The 24704-nt window shown below is 42.2% G+C and overlaps 1 protein-coding gene and 1 long non-coding RNA gene across 3 annotated transcripts in view; one reads left to right on the top strand and one right to left on the bottom strand.

The window, feature by feature from the left end:
- The window catches only part of TNPO1 (transportin 1), an 86191-nt gene that overhangs the window by 5781 nt on the left and 55706 nt on the right, over positions 1-24704 (top strand). Inside the window, exons 2-5 of one of the 2 annotated variants that reach the window (XM_038171030.2) lie at positions 12202-12440; positions 16284-16444; positions 16726-16840; positions 20282-20357. In XM_038171030.2, coding sequence (XP_038026958.1) covers positions 16736-16840; positions 20282-20357 — 181 coding nt within the window. In that variant the 5' untranslated portion in view covers positions 12202-12440; positions 16284-16444; positions 16726-16735. The remainder of the gene's footprint in view (positions 1-12201; positions 12441-16283; positions 16445-16725; positions 16841-20281; positions 20358-24704) is intronic. The other variant, XM_038171031.2, reaches the window with a different exon arrangement.
- Positions 14645-17087, bottom strand: LOC140000748 (uncharacterized). Its single transcript, XR_011805940.1, has 3 exons — positions 16967-17087; positions 15245-15363; positions 14645-15127 (listed from the first exon to the last, which is right to left on the bottom strand). It is a non-coding gene; the product is annotated as an uncharacterized lncRNA (long non-coding RNA).

The raw sequence follows: 24704 nt of genomic DNA, 5'->3' as shown, positions 1-24704 counted from the left end.
TGGGCTTTTTAAGCTCAAATTTGAAATTCTGAGGAAATTCTTTAAAGTCAGTGTTGGTCCTGTCCATAGAGAGCAATTTTGATGCTGTTAATGATGGTATGCTATGACAGTAGCACCAAGTTTTACAAAGGAATTATTAATATATATTAATAATACTATTAAAATGAGTATATTATCAAATACACATTTCTGTTGTGGAACATAATCTGAAAGAAAAATAAATAGAAGTAGGAGTTTGTCAGACATGTCATGCCACACAGAAAATATTAAATTGCAAAAAGATTTAGGCTACAGTATTTTATATTTAAATTACAGTAGGAGCTCCACATATGAATTAAGGCTCTAACATGTTAGGCAGAAGTAACAAAATAAGTCTCTTCTGCTTATGGTTTACAACTGAATTACAATACAAAAGACAAATGTTTTGTAATGGGAAGATACAAGGAGAATGAGAACTGTGCGACAGACTCAAAGCATCTGTAAACATTGCACCAAAGGAGTGCAATTTCTTTTTTGAAACCCAAATTTCTATGTAGAATCTGAGAAAGGATGGTAAATAGCTTGTAATGCCTTTTGTGTATTTTGTTAAGGGCATTATGACAGAAAAGATGCTGCCTGCCGGTAAATTTTCCTTGAGGTGGAGAGCATTAGTATTGCTAGCAGGAAAAAAGAAGCCTGGATTCTGCATCCCGATAGTATATAAGAACTGTTACATAGGATGGAGATATTAACTTCTTCTTCTGTCTGTAATCAATTTAAACTGACTTTGGTTTCAGCTCTCTGTAGTTTTATATTTCATGCGGTGGTTACACTGTTATTGTACAACAAAGATGGGATGCCTGCAAATTTATTTTTGGGAGGGCGGTGAAATTATTTGCAGTGTTGTGTTTTTATGTGTAATGTGCTTAATGCTGGTTCAGTATTGCTTCAAAGATTAGTGGTCTTACAGATGCAGTCATAAAAATGATTTTTTTTTTCAAAAATACAAGTAGAAATGAGGAAATAAAGTAAAAATTAAGAATAAGAATTATACTGTTATATGCAACCTTTTCATTGCTTCCCACATTTGTGCCTCTTCTTGAATCAGACACTGTTCACCTGGAGTTATTCAGTGATCTCTTAACACCTGTTGCCGAAAAGGGCCATGAAGATTTGTGTAGAAGTATCTAGGCTTTCCTCTGTGGTATCTGTTTGCTTCAAGATATAGCAACTTGAATATGTTATTTGATTGAAATTGCAAGACTTCTCTTAAATCTTAGCTTCATATTTCACATTTAAGAGCATTTAAAATATGACTGGGTAAACTTGAATGGAAAAAGGTGAAGCATTCTTCTATTGAAATATCAATTTGTATTCCATATACAGTGTGCCTCTCTTAACTGGAATAGTCTCCACTATATAGGTGGTATTCTTTTCCTTACCAGATTATCTCGTGAGATTTATTGTTCTGGTCAGATGAAACTTAAACATTTTCTAAAGGAATTTTTAATAACATTTTAATTTCTAAATATATTTTATATTTGGTTTACAAAATTCCTGTAGAGTTAATGTTGAAGTGCTTGGATAGTACTGTTTTCTTATTTTAAACAGTAATAATTTCAACTCTGTTTTATTTACCATCTTAAAATACTGATACTTGGAGAAGGAAAAAATAATGTATTTGTAAATTTCACTCTGTATGTATATGCAGGAACAATTTGGGTGGGCTATGTGTTTGTGCCTGTACTTCCACCTTTACCCTGCATTTTTACCCTCTCCTTCAAGCCTTAAAATACAAGGAATGCCTGCAGTCATTTCTTATGTCTCTTGGTGAGATCGTTTTAATTGCTTACTTGTCTTCAGAGTTTCACTTCCTTGATTAAACTGGTTAGGGCATCTTTTTCAGTTTCTTTTGTTTATACGTATGATTGTATTAGCTTGTTCTCCTCACTCATGATCACATGCATGGCTTTGTCTCCTTTTGGAAGGAGATTCATTCCAAATCAGTAATTATTTGCTCATTCATCCAGGAGGATGGAATTTCAGAATATTTATCTGACTTCAGAGATTAGGGAAGGCCAGACAACTGTACTCAGGCTCACAGGGCAAAAGATTGAATTCTTGCTTTGAGCTGATGCCTTTTAAGTCTTTAAGTTCTGTTTTCGTTCTGCACATTTGAATATGACTCCAATTAGTCACTGTGTAAGACAGATACAAGCTTGTTAGAGTAACACAGAGATTAATATAAACCCTAATCATGTCATTTCCTTGAGTCAACAGCATCATAAAGACCTAAGATAAATCACTTACCGCAGTAAGGAAATTCATCAGCCACATGGGGAACAAAATATTAGTAAAACGGTTGGTGACGCTGGTTTAGCGTATGGCATTGCTGTCAGTGTTGCAAATGCCACCAAAGCACCTCCGTTACCGTCACTGACAGACCTCACAGTGGTGGTAGTATTGCTGATAGTTGTGTCTTGATGCATGATCTGTGTGTGAATGCTTTAATAAACGTTAAGTAATTAAACAGCTGGATTCTCTGCATCCCTGGCTTCAAGATACTTTGTCAAGAAGTAAAAATAAAAATAAATTCTGACAAACCACATCTTTGTGCCTAATAACATGTTTCTTCAGCCCCCTTACTGATTTCCTAATAGTGCCTGGGTTTTGACTGGAGGAGACTCCTCGCTTCTTGAAGACATCCTTTGTACTCATGCCTTTGTAGCTGGTGCCAGTGGTTACTGCGAGAAGACCATTTTAATCTTGTATTACATTTGTAGTTTTTCTTTTCCTCAATAAATCATTCTCATCTCCTTTATGCATCAAAACAGACTTAAAAATAAATGCACCATTTGTCTCGTCTGTTACCTCTTTCAGCTAGCAGGAGGGCCTTTGTACCTTTACATGTTTGTTAGTACTTGATTAGATTCCTAATCATTGTGTTTTTATATAAGAAATATTAAAGATATTTCTACTGAATGACTTATGGTGTAGTTGTACAAAAAGTCTTAAACCATTTTGGTTAAACTAGTTTGTGATAGTTATTTATACATATTTTGCATTAATGGCTGTTTTTTAGAGTTATGTTTTAACTGTAGTTAGAAAACTGGTGTATTTCCGTTCATCGTAATATAAAGCTTAAAAACAGAGAGCCAGTTACTTGGATCATCAAGTTTGTAAGTTTTATTTATTCACAATTATTTTGAATGAAGTAGTTTTAAAGAAGCAATGCACTCTTTTTCGGATCCAAAAACCTCCCCAAACCTGGCATTACACCACAATGAGGTCTACTATCTTTAGCATTTGCTGCGAAGTGCTTTTTCTGTACTGTCCGGGCAGGAGAGGACTTCCTTTCTATAAGTTTTTGAAAGAGCACAGAGACCTTTACCACATGGCTAGGCCAAGGGACCTCAAACAAAGGTTTCATCTGGCTTGGCTGAACGTTGTTGCTCCTAGAGGAGCAGTGCAGAAGTCTCTCTGACTTTCCTTCTTAGGCTTTCAGGGGTTAGGACCACTTTGTCAAACACACATCAGGAGGAGATAAGTATCTCATGTTTGTTTGTTTAATTAATCCCCCTTGTTTGATGAGGATGAGCACAAAATTGAATAAAAGTAAATGCTAAAATTTCAGGGACCACATCTCTTTTGTCTTCTATCATTCTCATCCACGAATGTGATTTTTTTTGGCTGTAACTTCATTTTTTTAATTATTTCTGCTACTTTCCTCAAATATTTTCAAAGGTCTCAGTTCTGATCTATTAATGAAAAACAACTTCAAAAGCTATGTATAACTTTATTTTTATCTGCCTTGGGACAGTCTGAATCATCAGTTACAGATGATTAGTTTCACGTTCAACCAAAATCTTGCAGCAGACACCAGCTGCTCTGTTTCCTACAGCTATGAGAAATAAACTTTACTTAAATAGGAGGTTGAACAGGGTTCATATGTACCTGACACTAATCTCGGTATGCCTGAAAGATTTTAATCTGGTAAAAAGCACATCCTGAACTACAGATGTGCAGTGTGGCAGGTGAAATTCAGATAAGACCCTGGAACTTCAAGGTGGGGGTGGTATTCAAAGGCTGGAGTAATTCTTGAAGTAGATTTTGCCTGTTAACAATAATGAGTGGAGCTTGTTACCCAGGACAGAGCATTCCACTTTGACTTCCTTATTCTCAGTTATCATTTTCCATACCTTCAAAAATCCCTTTCATGTTAGGCAATTAAAGAGGCTTGTATGGTTCTTGAGTGGTTATATGAAATCTAGGTACTCTTGAAGTTAGAGAAAGAAGCTTGTGGAGAGGAGGTTGCACTAAAGAAGCTTGGGGAGAGGAGGTTGCACTATATCATACTGCAGCTGATAGATCTGGCATCATCCCTCACAAATTCAGGAGGTGATGATTTTGTCAGTCATTGATTCAATTTCAGATTTTTGACTGTCAGCATTAAGAACATGTGCTACCATTTTACTGTGTAGTATGTGTGATTGCAATGGGGGTTTCCTTGTCCAGAAGATGAATTGATCAAAGGCATTTCAAATCAAGAGATCTTTGCAGTTTCGCCTACCGCTTGTCCAGTCGGTTGGACTTTTTACTGAATTATAAGAGCAATGTTTTACTCTGTCAAAGTAGAATTCAAAACTTCCCTGATGATTTCCAAACTGGTGACAGCTTAACAGGTTTCTGTCTCTGCAGTTGGTGATGTCGTGCATGTAATCAAACCCAACAATTGCAACAGGCTTTGTTTTTAGCTTTCACTTGTATGTCAGCCTGTGCTGTGTGTTGATGTTTGTAAGCCTAATTTGGGTTAAGTCTTAATTAACTATTCTACAAGGTTTCAAGTGTTCATGCATGCTGTGGCCTATCATCCATCTTGTCTGCAGTGATGTGGTGGTTTGGCCCCTCCAGATATACAGAAGCTGCATTTCTCTGCACTTTATTATATGCTTGCTGAATACGTGAGGAGCAGTCAGAGGTATCCATTAAATAAGGAACACACTTCTGTCCGAAGAGTGTAATTACGGTAGCAGGTTATTATACATACTATTTTATCTGATCAGTGGGATCCCACAGTACAGGCTTTTTTGTGGACACTATCTGCAAAAATATATACTGCTTGTCACCTTTGGGAAAATAAAACACAGTCGTGGACAGTGATGCCACAGGATAAGCCAGAACTCTCCGTTTGCCAAAAGCAACAGTCGAGCAGATTGCCTGAGCAGGTGCATTATCACAACTGGAGGTACTGTCAAAATAAGTTCATCTTCAAGCTGGTATTCCATGGAGAGCAAATCATGTTACAGGCTTAGTTGCCACCCATATTGAAATGTCCAGTCTTCCAGAAAATTAAGAGTTTGGCTTCATTACAAGGTGTTTTATTATGGGATCAATAGCACATGTACACAATTTCTAATATGTCGTGCAGCATAAGACAAAATTGATTATAGCTGTAATTGTCTCAATAGGATAGGAGGCTAACATAATTTCCCTTAGCTTCTTCAGGTTCTTATTCTACTCCTGGACCTACCAGCAGCAAGGAATGAATGACAATAGCAAATTAAAGTCAAATAACTGTACTCAACTCTGAAATTGTATTATGTGAGAACCTGTATATTTGCTGGTTTGAATATTGCTGGTAGTGTACCTTCAAAGGTCTTAAACCAATGAAAGAAGCAGATAGTTCAGTACATTCCACAACATTTTTAGTTGAGCCCAAGGCATGCCATTGTACTTGGGATAGTGTTGGACTTTTCTTACATTCCACTGGGTGGGTTTCCTGTAGGTGCTGTCCTTGCTTTTTGTTGTCCTCTGGCACCCAAGAACACACACAAATGTTTCCTGTGCCCTTAGTTACCAGAAAAAGTACCACTTCTGTCTCATGTGTCACACCACCCTAAATGTTTTATGATGTATTCTCCTTTGATACCTTTGATGGGAGGGCTACCAGCATTTTTTTTTTTTTTTTAACTGAAAGCTTAAGAAATGCCTCCAGGCAGAAGGTATTGCAAAATGGTGTAGTGATAGCTATTCTGCATGAGCTCTTTTGCAAAGACACGCTTATTCTGTTTTGAGAGCTTTTTTTCTGCTTAGCTTAATCCACATCACTCTTAGCCTGAAATAAGAGGGTTTATGTAGAGATCTATTATGGAATATCAGTTATCTACTCTTCCCCCTGTGCATACAAACCTATGCAGAGAGATACAGAGGCACACTGTAAGCAGTCTGTGTGGAAACTTGGAAGCCTGGATTGTAGCAGTGGATTGGATGATTGATTCTCGTTATTAAACACGTTATTTTACAGATAGCAGTGCCTGTACTTTGTACAAAGAAGGAAGGTAGCTATTAGAATTTGCTGTCTAATAGGAAAAAAAAAAAAATCCAACTTTTCCAATGCGGTAAAACTAAAGACAGGGAATGATTTTATAAATGTTAAAGGGGCTGAAACCACAAAAATATTCTGAAATTGGGGCAAATTTGATAATTAATTTTGATTAGAGAATAGGTATTTGAAACTAGTTTCAAAACCGCTAGCAGTGAGAAGTACTTCCCAATGTTACGGCTTGGAGGCTTAGACATTTGAGGGATGGGATATCTGCCTACTAGTTCAAAACTATTTTGGCAGGGTGTCAGCAGGGTGTCACCAGTCTCTCCTCTTTCTCTTTTCAGTGCACTGAGACGACTGGAAGGGTGGGGAGGGTGTTCTGTTATAAATCTCCTGACTATTTTTGCTGCCTATATTTGTATTTGGAGTATTATTTCTCAATTAGGAAGTAATTTTTAATCCAAGTTCCTCTTAATATCTGTTTATAACAGAAAACAAAAGAGGTTAAAAGATTTAGCACTAAGTACACTGTGATATGATAGTAAGGACACTTTCAGAAAATTTTGGCTTCGTTGCCCTAGGAAGAAGCAAGAGTTGAAACCTGCCTCGAGTTTGGAGCTAACTCTCCTAAGTACTGGATTTTGAATGAGGTGCGTTACAGAAGTGATTTGGGACATTCTGTAACAAGGAGGAAACAGGCAGGTTTGCAAAGTTGATACTAAAGTTTATCCAAAGTTTGCTCAGATGGGACTTTGGGTGTCTCATCACACCGTGGGTTTGCTCCTCCAGCATCCACCAACATGCTTGGGCTAGTGATTGTGGCACTGGCAGAGACAAAGCAAGCGGTGCCAAACTCCAGGTGAAACAGGCAGCTCTTCCCTGCAGAGCAATTCACACAGAGCAGGGCAGAGCAGAGCGGTTTGCCACCTCCCTGCAGTCCCCACTTCTCTTGTGGGGGAAGCTCCAGGCCTGTATCTTCTTCAATACCGATGCATGAGCACTTCAAAAATGGGTCCTGCATATTCACGTGTGAGCAAGCAGCACACAGAAACAGCAGCGTCATTAAATTCAACAGAACTACAACAAAATTAACAGTTACAATAGGATGTGTTGATACTATGGCTTTGGGTGAATATTTCTTAAAGATATTATAGTGGTGCTTTATAAAAATGCCTTGATTAATGAGCAATTTGGAATTGAATATCCCATCTTCAAACAGCATTTTTCACAGTGCTTTGTCAGCTCTTGATTATGGAATAATAGGAGGGTGTTTTTTGGGTTTTTGTTTTTTTTTTTTCCTAACCTAATCCAATCTTTATTCTGTATTTGTTCTTACAGTCTGTCTCAGCTCACCCCTAACTGGAAAGTTGCTTTTGTTTTTCTCTGCTTCCATAAATCAGTAGCATTCATCTTTCCCTTTGCCTTTATTCTCAACGATGACTAAGAATTAACAATAATACTGCTAGCAGTAAATACAGTCTTGACATTCATCGTAATATTGTTAAGTATATTTTACTTATCTTGAACCACACACTTTTTTGTTTTGTTTTGTTTTTGTTTTTTTTTTCAGCCTAATTTTTAACAGATCCTTGATTTCTCCTGTCGTGACAAGTTTCACATGAGAGTGATGTATCCAAGTGTTTTGCCCTATTACAAATACTGCAGAAAAGAAAGTTAACAACACCAAAAAGAGCCTTTCCCACCTTGGGCTTAACTGGCTTTTCCATTCATGTTCTTTCACCTGCACGTAATCTGCTGGTTCACAGAGGTGCATTTTCCCTCCTGACAGCACTGGTTGCTGTAGCTGAGCTTGGTGTTGGGAGGGTTTTATCTTCTTCTGGAGCTCCACTGCACTGAGCTAACCTTTCATCCCCATCCAACAAGCTGGTCTTTGTTGCAGTGTAAGCATTCAGAACCTGCAGATTTCTCCCAAATGATACCTCAGCTGGTGTTAACACTCTTTGGTTATGCCTCTGTCTTCCGTGCATTGAAGTGACTGGTGAGGCATCTGGCCACATCAGACTGGGTTCTGCACAAATTTTAGACATGGTTCAGGCTCTGATTCATTCTTTCAGTTTTTCCTGACGATTGCGTGTGGTAGGGTTATGCAGTTGTTGGGTGATAGCTGATGTTTCGTGTAAGCTTTTTGAAGCCTGGGCTGTGAAATGGCTGCCCTGCTCGGAGTCGATGTTGCCTGGAGCTCCAGACCCGGTCACCACATCTTTTAATGGGAGCTTGACTGCCTGCCATCTGCACTGCCAGCTGGAAGAGTCTGCTCTTCACTGTGCGCTGCTGGATGCATCACGCTTTTTTGGGAGGTCTTTTCTGGGAGGCTGATGGCTTCTAACAAATCCTTGATCTGCTCAGCATTTGCTCTCCAGCCACTGCTGGAGCTCTGGAGGTCACAAAACGCCCTTGTTTCCACAACTGTCCTGTCCTGTAGCGTGGCAGATGGGTACAAGAGCACACTTCAGGTCCCTGTAGCTATTCACTTTGTTCCCATGTGCTTCCCTGCAGGCTTCTGCCAGGGCTGCCAACTCGGCTGCTGGAGCATCGTGTCTGGGAGAAACAGGCTCTGCCATTAGCACCTTGTGCTGAGTCAGGAGGGTGGCATACCCTGTTACTTCTGATCCCAAGGTGATCGGCCTGCAAAAGTCTGGAGTTGGCAGGGCATGTCTGTGAGGTCTGCTCTTACCTTTTCTCAATTTTGGGTGACCTCTGTACAGTCACAATGTGGTTCCCCATCACCCAGGTTCAAGGTGTTGCTTCTCTGCTGTCAGCAACAGCAATTCGTACTGCTGGAGTCTCTGAAAACTCAACAGGTGACGATTTAGTGAACCTCAGTTCGACATCATGTGGGGTGTTTACAGTCAGTGGGTGTCCTAACACAATCTTCCCCTGTTTTTCTGCCATCAGTCTTCCGAGGCTATTGTTTTGATACATACCTTTGTCACTTTAATAACTGGGTGCAACTGGTCTGGACAGTAAGCAACTGGGGGCACATCTGGCTGCCCAGAGTCTGAGCACCAGAGGACACTCCTCTCCTTTAACACACAAGTGTGTGAAGGGACAGCTTACTGTAATTTGGCATCCTGAGTGCACGTGCTGTCATCAAATGCTTTCTTCAGATCTGAAGTCCATTTCAGTGGTTCTTCAGCATCTGCTTGTGTGGATGCTACCAATGGTGTTGCTGTTTCTTCAAAGATAAGGATCTGCAAAAATCCTACGACTCCTAAAAATGTTCTAACCTGTTTCTTTGTTAGAGGCCTAAGCATATCTGAATGTTTTTTATTCACTAATTGGATATTTTTCCACCTGTCCTGGTTTCAGTTGGGACATAGTTAATTTTCTTCCTAGTAGCTGGTAGGGTGCTATGCTTTGGCTTAGGATGAGAAGAGTGCTGGTAACACCCTGATGGTTTAATTGTTGCAGAGCAGCACTTACACCAAGCCAAGGACATTTCAGCTTCTTGCTCTGTCCTGCCAGAGGGCAGGTTGGGAGTGCAGCAGGAGCTGGGAGGGGACAGACCCACGACAGCTGACCCCAACTGCCCAAAGGGGCATCCCGTACCGTATGGGGTCATGCTGAGCAATAGATAGGGATGGCTAGTGGGGTGGGGGGCCAGCTGCTCGGGGTTAGGCTGGGCATTGGTCAGTGGGTGGTGAGCAATTGCATTATGCATCACTTGTTTTGTACACATTATCATTAGTAGTACTATTACCATCATTATTGTTATCATAATTATTATTTTCCTGTCTTAATAAACTGTCTCTATCTCAACTCACAGGCTTCACTTTCCCGTTTCTCTCCCCCATCCCAGAGAGGGAGGAGGCAGGGTGAGCACGCGGCTGTGTGGTGTTTAGCTGCTGGCCGGGTTAAACCACACCACCACCTTTTCCAGATAACACATATCCTATATATTCTACTTCTTCCCTGTGAGATTTAGCTGGGAAAAACATGGTGGCCTTTTTAACTGAAGAAACCAGTAAAGCCTTTCTAATGTTACGCAGTTTTCCTGATTAGAACTAGCAACTTGCCGATGATCAACATACTGAGTCAGTGCAGAATTATTTGGTAATTCAACATTCGGCAAGTCTGTAACTTAAATCTTTGGAAATATTGGAAGTGATCCTGCAATCCCCTGCAGTAATCTCATCTATATCATTAGTTGCCCCTCCCATGTTAAAGGCAAATATATATTGATATGTGAATTGAAATGCTAAAGGAAGTGCACACAAATTACTTATAGAAAAATGTTTAGCATCTGCCATGGAGAAGGTTAGTATAATTGATGGATCATGGACTACTGGGTGGGGTATTCTACCCATTGTTACTTGCCCTTAGGTCTTGCACAAATCTGAAAACCGGCTTTCCTTCTGGGCCAGGATTGGGCTTCTTTACTGGTGATGATGGTGTGTTACAGGGAGGTTCATGAGGGAGTTAAAATTCCCTTCTTCAAAAACTCTCAGTCACTGGCCTCATTTCCTCTTTAGCCTCAAGTGACAACAGATGCTCCTTTAAGAACGGAGGTTTCCCTCCCTTAGTTTCCAACATAAGTGGGGTTGATGACTTCAGTAGACCCACATCCATTGAACTTCTTGCAGACAAAGATGTCAGTATGCCTTTCAGCTCCTGAGGGATGTTGTTTATTTTCTCTTGGCCTGTAACTATCATTATTTTTGGAACATTTTTCTATTGGAAGTTTGAAAGTTATACCTTCAGGAATGCATACCAATCTTGTTTGTAATTTGTGCACTAAGTCCAATAAGTCCCACCCTAACAAATCTGGAGATGCTGATTCCAATAACAACAGCAACAACAATAAAGGTCTACTGATATTTGTAATGGTACAAATGGGGCTATCTTTCAAACGCTTACCTGTTTTCCTTCTAGAACTACTACGTTTACTTTTCCTGTCACCTTTGAGCTCTCTGGGAGATTGGTTAGGGTGGAGTAAGTTGTTCCAGTATCAGCTAAACATGCATAAACCTTATTTCCAATTTTTATATCTAATATAGGTTCCCAGGATCTGCCTGGGAGGTGTATTTCTGTTTTGGTTTCCACTGCTGGGGCTTGGGGGTCTGGAAACTTCTTATCATCCTCTCTCCATCCCCTGCCCACAATTTAGGGCTTCCCTAAACTGTGGTCTTAGGTCCCCTGCCCAGGGTAACGGGGCATTCTCATCTCGTGTCCTGGTTGCTTGCAGTAACAGCAGCAACTCTCTGGTGTTCCTCGACCTCTGCCCTGATCTCAGCTTCTCTGATTTCTGTTACTTGCCTCCCCTTAGTGTCCCTCCCAAGTAAGGCTGCTGCCAGGGGACTTGCTTTTTCATTCTCTTTCCTCTGCCGAGTTGCTTTTTCCTCCTTTAATTGTATGCAAACGTGGCTATGCTTGTTACTTCTTCCATTGATATACCTTGCCGTCCTGGGAAATGTTCTGCAGAATAATTACTGGTACCTGGGGCTGCTTGATCTACAAATAATGAGACAACCTGGGGCTGGTTTTGTTCTGCTTCAGGATCTATTCCCCCAGACATCGGCGGCTGTTTCCCTAGCCTAGTTAGAAAAGCAGAGGGGTGTTCCCGTTTCTTGCTGACAGCCTGTTGCCTGTGTCCAACGTGCTGTTCTTTGTCCCGCTGCCCCCGCCGCAGTTAGTAGCCCCCTCGCTGCAGTTGCTAGCCCACTCGTGCCAGCCCTGCCGCACTTGGGGCCTGCAGCCTGGCTCCCGGCCCAGACACGTGGCTGCGCCGCGCGGGGCTGCGGCCGCTCGCTCGTCTTGGGCCAAACAGTCGTTTCATCCGTCCCCTGTCAACAAAGCCTCTGGAGGCTGAGAAGCGTCTGTCCACGTCAGATCATACGCTCTAAATATACTTCTAATCATCTGTAATGCTTTTCCAGGGCCCTCCTGTAGCTGCGGCGCCTGCTGCTGTCCCGCCGCCGAGCCTGCCGCGCTAAAAGGCACACGCACGCGGAGGGAGGACCAACTCCTTTAACGGAGCTCGTGGAGCACGATCGGGATCAGCAGCCGGGGGTGCAGAAGGGGAGAGAGAGGAGCAGCCCAGAGGCGTTGGCAGCACAGCCGGAGCGGTGTCAGCAGCGCTAGCAGCAATTGCTTGAGCTTGCGTAGACAAAAGAGCGTAAGGCGACACCTTTTTCCTATCACCGTTTGACTTGAATTGATCATTTTGCTTCATCTGATCTGTTCTGCAGTCTGCCCAGATGTTCGAGTAGGCCAGTTAGGCAGGGAACTGGTCCCCCAGTAACAATCACAAAAAACTTTAGATCAACACTGAAACTGCCAACTTCTGGCTGCCTTTGGTCTGCAGTACCAAATGCAATCATAGCAGACCAAGCTTTTCCATAAAATTCCACTGCCTTTTTCCTAGATAATTACAGGTACCACCACTTTTATTCAGATTTTTTGAAACTTATGCTAGCAGAGCACCTCTCACAAACACCTTGTCCCACGTCCAATTTGCAGGATTTATGTGGATTTACAGTTTTTAACACACCACCACCATGCAGCATTTATGTGGATTTACAGTTTTCACAGATCACCACCTCACCTCCTTACAGCTGTCTCCAGCACCCCTGGTGAGAGACAGAAAATGAGTAAATTCACACAGTTTGTGGCCCAGTCTGTCCTGGGAAGCTCTGAAGCCGAGCAGTCAGGGTCTAACCTGGGTTACCAAATTCTGGCACAGAAGTGACTTGGGATGTTTCATGTGAAGGAGGAAACAGGGCCCAAGGTCAGGCTTGCACAGTTGTTACTATAGCTTAGCTGTGATTGTGGGAGCCCTCCTCCATTAGGGAGATGGGAGGGAGAGCCCCCCAGCCTCAGTTAAAACCTGTGGTGCCTTACGTCTGATCCCCAGCCCAACACCCCACACAGCCCCTGCAGTCCCATTGTTGCCCCAGCCCTTTTCACCTTGTATGAGATATGCCTGAAAAGTGTGATTTAATCCTGATCTAATGCGACACTCTGAGAGAGAAAGCAAAGAGTTCCCAAACAAAAAGAATAAAAATTATCTTTGCACTCTTTGTGGATGCTCAAATATAACATGGTGAGGTTTGTCAAGAGAGAAATAAAGATGCAGACTAGTTCAGGAGTTTTTGTTTGTTTGTTTGCATGTTTCTCTTTTTTTTTTTTTTTAATACACATTTCTGTGATACCAGTGGACATCTGAAGCTTGGATAATAGAGGCATCAAAGATTGGCTTCACTATGTGTTCCAGTCTCCTGTCTTCAGTGAACTTTTGTCTTTACATATGTTGATGCAGTGCTCCATATTTATTTCTGGTGCATTCTACTGATTGAGTGGGATGAACCAGGCCATCAAATGTTTTGATGGGTATCTTCCAGGCTTCTAACCACTGCTTAGTTTAACATTGATACTGAATTTCTCTCTACACAAGAAGACTCTTGCTGGAGGGAAACGGTACTAGAAAACAAGGAGGCAAAGTATTTGGAAAGAAGCAATTGTCTCATTTCTTCTACAATATTCTTTACTTTCATTCGTATTTGTTTTTTTCACTCGAAGTATTTTCCCCTCTCAATTTAAAGGATAAAAGATGGGTAAAAATAACTTCAAGGGTAATGGTCAAGAAAAGAAGGTATCCAGCTAATTAGTTACCTGCTTTGATTTCTATGTATGCTGAGTAGTTTCCAGTGGTAAAGGATCCTATATAGAACCTCAGGAGGAACCTGCCCCGTAGGACAATCATGTAAAGCTTTTACATGTTCCACTAACTATAGCAGTTCCCATTCATTCCTACTCTGCTTTGTATGCCCTTTTCTCTCTTTTCCACAGCAGAAAGACAGGGAATTAATTCTGGTCATGTTCATGGAAAGGAAACCTACGTCAGTCTTTCTTAGTTCCAGATCCATGGCCTGTTTCTCTTCCTGCTTCTTCCTGTTCTGCCTCTCAACCTTCCTTTCTAGTTTCGTCCCTTGTTTCCCATGTCTAATCTTATTTTTGTCTAGGTTTGGCCCTTGGTTTCCTGATCAAATTAAGCAGATGCAATCCTTGTGTCATAAATTCTGGACAGTAACTTTTGAAGCTCTAAACAATTTCAACCAAATTTGACAGTGAGCCAGAAGTCTCAGTGATAATGAAGTTTCTAAAACCTTCCTGGTAAGGCAGCAGTTGGAGAAGTGAGATCCAAATGAGCACTTCCTTGGCTTGTTGGACCTCACCTTTCATCTGCTGCAGCTGTGTAAGCATCATTACGGAAAGCTCTGCTGCACATATGTTGTGAACCACAAGCATAGTTTCTGATGGTCTGAATGGTTAGCCGTGATTCTTTGCTTGAGACTTTTCCGTGCCAGAGGGAAACGAGTGGCAATTCCCATTGCTCATAAAACTCTTGGATAAAACTTTATGCCCTTCCTTTCCTCGTAACTGGTCTTTACTCTCCTGTCTTAGTGACTCCAATCTGTAGGCATTTCAGTGGGAAAAGCTCTGAAAGAGGTGCACTGCTTTAGAAATCTCTCCCAAACAGCCCTGGGATAACCATGGCAATTGCTTTAACAGCAGGTAGCATCAAACATCCCATGTATTTGTTTGCTTGTTTATTTTAAAAGACAGTATTTTTCTGTCCGTTGGTTTTGTTCTCTTGCGTGCTGTGCTGCATACTTCTCTGCTGTTTACCTGTTTCCTGCTTCTTATTCCAGTGTGCATGCTTTCCTGACTGACTGTCCTCATTATCCAGGAGCGTGGATATTATAGGTACACGGCCTGTCATACTTGTTGCCTGTTCCAGTTTGCTCTGCTGTTTTGCTGCAGGTACTGGTTTTGGCTCCTTCTGCAAGGCTGGTGGCTCACCTTAACAGAAGGCAAGTTGGCTAGGTACACTTCTTAGTACCAGCTAACTGTAACTTAAATACTGATTTAATTGAGAGCTTTGGGGAGGTGAGGCAAAAGAGTTACGCAGCAAATTACCTGGGAATCGCTATTTTTCCCTGTCCTTGATGCCTTGGTGTGAGAAAAATCTCAAATATTTTTTTTCGGATGGGATCTTCTGTGAAGCTATTTTATTCACGATTGCAGTGGCAGGCGTCCTGTCAATCAGAAGTGCATTTTAGTAAACAAATCATAGCCTCTTATTCCCTATTACCCGATGCCTGATCACCTCCCTTGTTTCCTCATTGCCTGAGTACTACAGGTTTGCAAGCTACTTGACGCTTCTCTATACCATACATGTACAGTTTTTCTGTTTGTGTTTTTTTTTTTCAACCCTTTAATTTCTCCTTTCTTATGCTTTGAGAACCTGTGATCTTTGTTCTGCTGTTCTCACGCTGCTCATCCCGCTTTTCTCAAGCTTCTGCCTTATTTTGGAACAGTGAGGCCTTCTACTGTCCACTTACCTGCTTAGCATTTCTCCTTCTTATGCCTACACAACTACCTTGGAATACAGAAAATTAGTTCTCTACAGCAAAAACCCAGCTTAGTTTCTCACACTCGGGATCGCCTCAGTCCTTAGGGTTGCGATGTGCAGCGCACGTGCGGCTCAGCCCCAGCGCTGTGCTGCAGCAGGGGCAGCAGAAAGCGAAACTAGTTTTGTGTTGGGCGAGCAGGCTGCTTACAAACACAGCGAATGAGTTTTAGTCGTAAAAGCTGGGGAACTGCAGGCTTTCACATCCATATTTTGCAGGAGTCTCACGCAGTGTGTGTTTATATTTTGCCGCGTGTATAATATGTACAAGCAGGAACGTGCGGATACGGGCGGATAAGAGTGGATCGATGATTTGGAGCTGAGGCGTGTGGCGCTGCGTTTTGGGGGTGGGATGCGCCGGGCGCTCAGGGCAGTCAGTTCCCAGCTGGCTTTTCGCAGCGCTGTTCCCTCCCCTCCCGGGGCTGCTTTCTCTCCCAAAAACCTCCCTCCCCCCCCCCCCGTGCGGTCCTGCCCTGCCCTTCCCTTCCCTTCCCCCGGCGGTGCGGGGGGAGGCGCTGACGGCTCGCGGCGCTTTGTCGCCGGCAGGGGACGGCTGAGGGCGGCCCGGCCGGGCGCTAGGACCCAGCGGCGGCGGCGCCACCAGCACCAGCAGCAGGAGGAGGAGGAGGAGGCGGCTCCCGGGGCCGGGCCGTCAGCCCCGCCGTGACTCAGTGCGCTCGGCCGGGCGGAGGAGGAGGCAGCAGCAGGTCGGTGTCGGTGTCGGTCTGTCCGTCCGTCCCTCTGTCCGTCCCTCCTCACCCCCGGGGGCGGTTGGTGGGGCCGGGGAGCGGGCTGGGCGTCGCGCTGCGCCCTCCCTCCCTTCCTCCCTCCCTACTCCCTCCTTACTCCCTCCTCCCTCCCTCCCTTCCTCCCTCCCTTCCTTCCTTTCTCCTCTCCCCTCCCTCCCTCCCTCCCTCCCTCCCCGCGGCCTGGGCCCCGCCGCGCCGCTGAGGGGCGGCCCGCGCCGTTGTCGGCGGTGTGTTCGCAGCTCAGCCAAGATGGAGTACGAGTGGAAGCCCGACGAGCAGGGGCTGCAGCAGATCCTGCAGCTGCTCAAGGAGTCGCAGTCGCCGGACACCACCACGCAGCGAGCCGTGCAACAAGTATCCTTGGGGCGAGGCCGCCACGGGGACAGGGGAGGCCGGGAGGGGGGAGGGGGGGGGAGCGCGGCCTGCGGGCCCCGGGGGCCGCCCGGCCCCAACCCCAGCCCCGGCCCCGGCCCCGGGCACCTGTTGCGAGCCCGCCGCCAAGGGCCGCGGCTCCCCTTTCAGGCCCCTGGCTGGCGGCGGGGCCGGCCGCGTTACCGGGTTACCCCGCGCTGGGCCAACGCCAGCGCACGGCACGGCGGGGCCCAGGCCCGCAGCGAGGCCTCCCCCGGGCCGTGGGGGGGCCGTGGGGGAGCCCCCGGGCCCGCTCCCGCCGCCCGCGGTTCCCGTGAGGCGGCGGGAAGGGGGTGGGGGGTGGGGGGGGTGCGCCTCAGGGCGGCTCTGCCGGGCGGGTTTTTGTCAGCGGAGCGCGCCCGTCTTCCTCCCCCCTCCCCCTCCCCCCAGTCCTGAAACGATGAAATGGCGGAATAAAAATGTAAAGGGAATTTTTTTATTTTTTTTTATTTTTTGTTGTTGGATTGGGAGCGGTGGAGGCGTAGCTCGCCCTCGAAAAATATTCCAGCCCGCGCGGGCCTTCGGGGCGACCGCATCCGTGCTGCGAAATGCCCAGAAGCCCTCCTGAGATTCGCCCGGCGGTGCGAATTTGCCATCTCCCACCCCTTCGGGGTTATCTTGCTCCCTTTTTATTTAAGGCGGGTGCTCGAAGATCTTAGCAGATGGCACCAGAATTGATCCGCGTAGGTAAGGACCGTTGTAGGTAAGGTTATTTTAAGAGTTTAGCTCAAAGACAAATTTACTCAACTTCTGTGCTTTGCTAACCGATACGGCCAAGCACAGAACAGCTTCTGCTAGTATCTGAAAAGCAAAGTGAGTTTTGATATCAATCACCCTGCTCTCAGAGCTGTGCCTTAAACTTGTAAAACGCTGTTTCTTCCTTTGGAAAATACCATACGGCATGGCTAGCTGAAGCGCTCTGATAATGCCTCAAGCTTGAGCAGGCGTTCCTTAGTATTTCAAATGCGAAACTGTTTAAAGCTACTGATGTTACAGTGTAGAAAGACATTTCACAGCTCACCTTCAAAAAACCTGCTTTTTTTTTTTTTTTTCTTTTTTGAAAAGTATCAGTGTAAATGTTGGACAGGCAACATAGTAGATGTTGTCTATCTTGAAGATGAGCAGATTTATTTATTTTTTAACAAAAGTGCACTTAATTGACATAAGAAATTCTTAAACGTAAGTGGTAATTCCCTGCTGTGCTGATACAGCTTGCTTTCAAAGAGCAAAATCCTCGTGTGTAGGCCTGTTAAAAGCAGAGCATTGGCACACTTCCTTATTCTATTACACGATAATTTGGAAGAATGTTTTAATACTGCTTGGCAGGTCATGATCTGTAATTTTAAATAAATAAATAGCCTTTCAGTCCATTTATGATAGCTGTTGTATTGTAGGGTGCTACTTATTAACATGTCCAAGCAAGATGGCGATTAATGGTTTCAAATTTGAAGTACTTTTCAGTCCATAATTTAATGTAAGATTATCAGTGTACTCACTTGTGCTTTTTCATTATGACACAGTTCTGACATTTAGGTGCTCAGAACTCAAATATAATAAAGTGGGGGAGCACAGGTCAGCCAAAATCCTTTGTTAATTTAGGTTATGAATCAGTAAGGCTTTCAAACGTTTGTCAGATGAAAAAATTAACTCTTTTTTTCTTCCAAGAAAAATGTAGGTGGAGAGGATGTTGAGGAAAATCTGGCCTATTAGCTATTCTTTGATTCCTAGACTGGTGAGGTGTATTCTAATTTAACACTGCTCTTTGAGTTCTTTCTGCCTGCCTTTGCTGCTGCTTCATGTTTGAGGCATTGTGACCTGCATTCGTTAGTAATTCTCAACCCACTGCTTTGGTGGTCATGTTTCTGAATTGTGGAGAAGGGAAAAAAAAATTACAAGACAAAGTACCCTATTTTTTGACTCCTGAAAGAGCTGTTTGGAATGGCAGCTATAACAACAATCTTGAGATGTGTGTTTTATCATTTCTAGGCACCACGTGGAACAGTCAGTATTACTTTCACGTGGCATGGCCATCCTGCCGTTTACACTCATCTCTTGTGTTTCACAACAAAGTATCTTGTAGCTGTGATAAGTGTGCATTGCTCTGTTACTGAGTGGTGAGAGGATTGGCTTCTCTAGCAAAGTTAATACTCAATGCAAACAACCTAAATATCTAAAAAGTTTCTTAAGTTTGTGTTTGAGACTAGATAAATTAGTTGTTGGTCATTAGAAGGAAAAGGATCCTTGAGAAGTGTGAGGTACCTAGTGGGACATGGAGACTAAACAGATGAATTTGGTTAAGGTTTTCCCTATTTTGAATGCTTAGAGGTTCAGCTAAATTGCAAGTGAAGTCAATGCAATGCATGTGAATCAAGCACTGTTCTTCAGAAACTATTTTTTTGCTGAACTTCTTGATGGCGTAAACCTACTAGGTATCATCAGTATGTCAGTAACTTGAAGATGATGCTGCATATTTATGACTTACAATACCATTGTCGAGCAGCATATCAATTCATAACAGGGTGCAAGAACAGGATATAAGGAGAATGCCAGATTGCTTTTCCAGACAAACAGCACAGAATACTTAGAAGTTTGAGGCAGAAGAAGCAGTAGATTTTAGAAAAACAGCTACATACTTCCGCAGCTCTTCAGAAACATAATAATTCTTCTTGTAGTTTACCCAAGGACATACTGAAGAGGTTGATACTGCTAGTAAGACACTCATTCAGAAAGCTGGCACTCTAGAAAATGGGTATGTATAAGGAAGAACAGTTCTCTATACTTATCCACCATCTCAAACAAGTCATAAACTTGTTACAAATAGCCAGGCATTTACAATTAAATTAATTCTCATTGCTGAGAGCGCAGGCTGCAGCTAGTTAGAGTCATTTTTAAAAAAAAAAGTTTGTCTGGTATTAAGAAAGTGAATAGCATTAAAATCAAATAGCTATTTATGATTTTGATAGGCCAAAGTGCTTTTATTTATGGTGGAGAAAAACAAAAAATGTATTGTGGGATTGTGTCTCAGTGGATTCCTTAGTTTGGCGGGCTTCTCTGATTGTAAATACTGAAATTCAAAACTATACAGAAACAGATTTTTAATGGTTTAAAAAATATTTCTTTAAGGATCTTTTAACTTCTGTTTATGTCCCTGGATGTTTTGTTTTGTTTTGTTTTTCAGATTTCACCACAAGTAAAAGGTATTGCTTCATTATGAAGACTGCAGACTGTTTTCAGATTGTTCTTACTCAGAATATTTTAATTTTTATATACAACCATTTAAAATGACACAGTAGCACACAACGAATTTAATAATAATTGTGTCTGGAAAGTTATAAAAGCTGCATATGGAAGATTTCACTTTTCCTTAACAGTCTTTCTCTTCAGAAACTAGAACAACTCAATCAGTATCCAGATTTCAACAACTACCTGATCTTCGTTCTTACGAAGTTAAAGTCTGAAGGTGAGTTCTTGACATACAGATTGTTTTATTCTGGTTTTATTTTTCACTTGTTTGGTTTTTGTTTTCTTTACCTTGAGAGAAATAAGAAGCTGATTCCTGCAGTTGGTTTGCTGGTTTGTGGATCTCGATAGTCTTTTGAGAACTCATCCCCTCAGGAAACTTTGTGGTAAAATATTTGCTAACTTACTGCTGCTTGTAGTTTCAAAGTTTTAGAACAGATTCCATTCTGAATTCCTATGAAATCTTCTCTGAGACTGTAGTGAAAATGGAATAGACTTGCTTCACGGTGATGAATTGTGACTGTAGACAACATAAAAACATGCTGCTAGATCTGGTTACAATCATATCACTAGTAGTCAGCCTGCTAAACATTTTAAAGATCACATACTAGAGTTGTCTGAAGAGGCTGCCTGTCAGAACCTTTATCCTGAAGTCTTTCTAGTAAAATGTCATTCTAGTTAACACCTCCTTCCCCGCCCCCCATCTCCCTGTCATTCTAGTAAAATGGAGTTAGAAACCCACTCAGTATTTACTGAGGGCTTATTCTTATGGATCTTAGTACATGCTCTTTATGGCATACTGCATAACCTCTACCTGCTGGTAAATTCATATGAAAGATTGTCTTTCCAGTGTACTACAGCTACTGATCTGTGAGGTCTTCACTAGTGAGAGAGATTTATTTCAGAACCTGTTTTAGCACACGTGGCCTTTTTATGTTTGTCATTAATACATTGGGCTGTTTGGGATTTTTTTCCCTAGTGTCGTGCTGACAATGCTTTTTCTGTCTTTTAGTGTATTCCCTCCAAGCTTTAGGTGTGCTTGCTTTTACCACTTGGAATTATATTTTACTTACATGTGGCCTTGTAATATTTAAAGCATTGGCGAGATCATTTACATGCTGTTTGAACTAGTGTTTTGTTTGTGTTTTGTCAGCATACCAAAGTAGGAAGAAGAGAGAAGGATAGCATGTTTTCACATTTGAAGGCTGGGATATGCCACAGTGCTTTTGGATTGCCCACATAGGAAGTATTCTGATAATCTTTAAGGTCTTGGAGAAATCTCTGAAATTTGAGAGAGTGCTTTCAAGACCTGAATCAGCCAAGTTAATAAATTATTGAGCAAGTTGGTAGCGTAGATATAAAGTACCCAACACTTACATGTTAATGAATGTGGTATCATACCTTAATTGCTTGTGTGCTTTAAACCAGTAACAGAAAAATAAAAACACAAATCAAGTCTGGTACTGGGATCTGGAATTTGTACAAAGGATATGGTGAGGAGGTTGCTTCACATCTTTTCTCTCAGTATGTTCTCTAACACCAGTTAACCTGCTGATTTCCCCTTCATTGTTCTGCTCACCACTTGTGCTTGAGGTTCTAGGTACTGATGTATGTTTAATGATGTCAGGATCTCTCTTTCTAATGGATCTGCTTAGGTGTCCTGGTTTCAGTTAGGACAGAGTTAATTTTCCTCCTAGTAGCTGGTAGGGTGCTACATTTTGTATTAGGATGAGAAGAGTGCTGATAACACACTGATGTTTTAGTTGTTGCAAAGCAGTGCTTACACCAAGCCAAGGACTTCTCAGCTTCTCCAATCCAATTTATCCAATAATCTTTCTACCCCTTCTTAATGTTTACACACATTAATTTATTTGGAATGGAATGAAAGGTAGGAGATGCTAATCATCATGATTGTTTTAAAGCTGTTACGTTGCAGGGAGGAAGCATTTAGGATTTGGTGGGTTGAGGAAGGCAACCAAACTGAGAAGTAGCAAGTTAACTTCTAAGAAGAGCTGTCTAGGATCATCCTGCACCGATGTCTCTCAAGTACATCATGTAGTCTTCTGTGAGACTACTGAGAAGTATCTGTTGCTTCAGAGAAGATCTTGTCCTGCATCAATCATGTTTTCAGTCACAATCTTTTGTCCAGGGCTGCTCATCTTCTTCAGCTTTGTATTTCAAGGTCAGGAAACTTTCAGATTACTGAAGGTGGGGCATGGTCCTTGGCATCCCACTTTAGGTGCCCATGCTTGAGCAAGGGAGTAGGACCAGGTGATCTTCAGAGGTGCCTTCTAATCTCATCCTTTCTGTGATTCTGTGTCATAATAGAGTCCAGTGTTGGTATTTTTCACTGTGTTTGCCAAGTTCCAAATATCTTGTTACATTGCTTAGATAGGACTAATGACGGATAACAGAGGACTGTTGGCTGGTTTTGCTTTGAATGGAGGTTTTATTTTGGTTTTATTTATGGAGGTTTTGCTTTTGATGGAGAGCCAGCAGCTCTCCATCCCTTATTAGTCTTTAGAACAGCTGTTACATAGTTAAAATACTCTTGCATCCTCTTGGAACAGCAGGGGAAATATGGTGGACCCTGTCTTCATTACAACTGGGAAAGTATTCTTTCATTGTCTCTCTCCTGAGGAGTTTTCTCTTGGCAATCTGTCCTACAAGTCGATTGGCTAGAGAAGGGAAATAGCGTACATTTTAATCCACCATTACAGAATTCCCACATTCAGGAGCTATTATCTAAGCATATTTCAAGCACCTTTATTTTACCGCAACAAAGTTTGTACCAAATTGTCGCCATTTTTTAGTACCAGAAATATTACTTTCCATCTGAAGGAAGTCTAACTTTATTTTCCCTTCCAGCCTTAGCTTTGTCCGAATAAAGTTCCTGTATCTGAATGCTTATAACATGCAGGTTTTAGGTTTCTCATGGTACTACTACACATAATGTAGGCTTTGATTTGGTTTTGGTTTTAAACTTTTGTGAGTCTCTTTAAGCTGATAAAGGCTTGGATCTTCCTGAATGCAGGTGTTGCCCTGCTACAATTTATCAGTGGAAATATAAGGTCAGTCTTATAGCTAACGCATGCCTGAGCTTTTTTCTTCTAATGGTTTGTCCAGACTTACAATGCTATCTTCAGAAATGCAAATCCTGACATTATAAATATCTATTGTAGAATGTAAAAACATAAAAATAAACAAATATCCAGGAAACAGCATGCTGTCCTGAAAGTCAGACAGTAGGCAAGCTGATGGAATTAAATATCTCAAATCATTGAAGGCTGAGGTATAGGTCTCTGGAAGGTAATTCCTAAGAAGTATGGTGCTCAGAGGTCATCCTCAGTTGGGCAAGATGAAGCCTATATTAATTGAAAACTGTTTGAAAGAAGTTTGTCTTTATTTGTAAATGAAAGTATCATTCAGATTTTCTGTTATTGTAGCTGCTCCTTCTTGGTTTGACAGGTATAAAGCCTGGCAGATAATGTAGTGGTGCTGTGCTGCCCTGGCATCTATCTTCTTTTTTTTTTTTTTAAGGTGTCCCCTGAACTGAGCTCAGAACCCTGTAAACCTGTCTTCTGTAAATAAGTAACTTTCTGGCTTTCTGGAATGTGTGCGTGTTATTACTACTGCTTCCCAGATCCTTGTCTCTCTTTTTTTTTTTTTTTTCTTTTTTTTTTTTTTTGGTTGACTAAAATAGTTAAGAGTGTCATGTCTACTTCCGTTGTTCTTTTCTTCTTACCTTTCTGGAGCTTTCATTCTTTGTTCCGAGTCACGTATCTAAATCCTCCGTATTTACATTTTTGCTTCTGTAGTCCCAACTCTGTTCCCTTGAAGGAAGGGACAAGAAAACATCTGAAAATTGAGCCTTCTCACTCTCTTGCTGCAGGCAGTTCCAGTCTCTAGTTATGGTGCTTTGAGGCACTTGTTCAAGACATCTGAAGCATGAGGCAGATCAGAGGAAGGATTTCTAGGGATCATAATACAGGTGGCTCAATCTGTAAGCAGAACTTCTGAGTTTTGTTTCAGACCTTACTGTCCCAAATGATGGAATTCCCCAAGTTTGTCTGTATCAAAACCTTAATTGTTTTATACCTTCTGTAAGTAAATATTTGATAGATACCTTACCCCCCTTCTCCCATCAAAAACACAGTGGCAAAAATAGCATCCTTCTTAATTTGTCTGTCTTGGCTTTTGTAGAACAATCCTTACGATACCTTGTTTGTTTTTTATTATTATTTTTAACCTATAATTACATCTTTATCTTCTACGGCCTTCTGAACTTTGTGAATAAGAAGATGATCAGGCTTACACTAAATTATCAGAAGGTGATGACCGTTGTCATTCGCCAATAATACTCGACTAATTTTCATAAATTCAACGTGTCTATTAGGGAGTATTGGATGTGACAACTGTCATAGTTGTGGCATGATACTTGGTGGATACAGTGTTGTATCAGCATATTCTGAGATGACAGGGTGTGCTTGCATCAGCAAAGACTACTCTGTTGCTTCCTGGTAACAGTTGTCTGTTCAACTATGTAGAGAAACTACATTGCAACTTT

This window comes from Anas platyrhynchos, chromosome Z (genome assembly GCF_047663525.1).
Source record: "Anas platyrhynchos isolate ZD024472 breed Pekin duck chromosome Z, IASCAAS_PekinDuck_T2T, whole genome shotgun sequence".
In the NCBI taxonomy this organism is placed as follows: Eukaryota; Metazoa; Chordata; class Aves; order Anseriformes; family Anatidae; genus Anas; species Anas platyrhynchos.
Note: the sequence above shows the minus strand (reverse complement) of the source record. Positions and strands in the feature narration are given on the sequence as shown.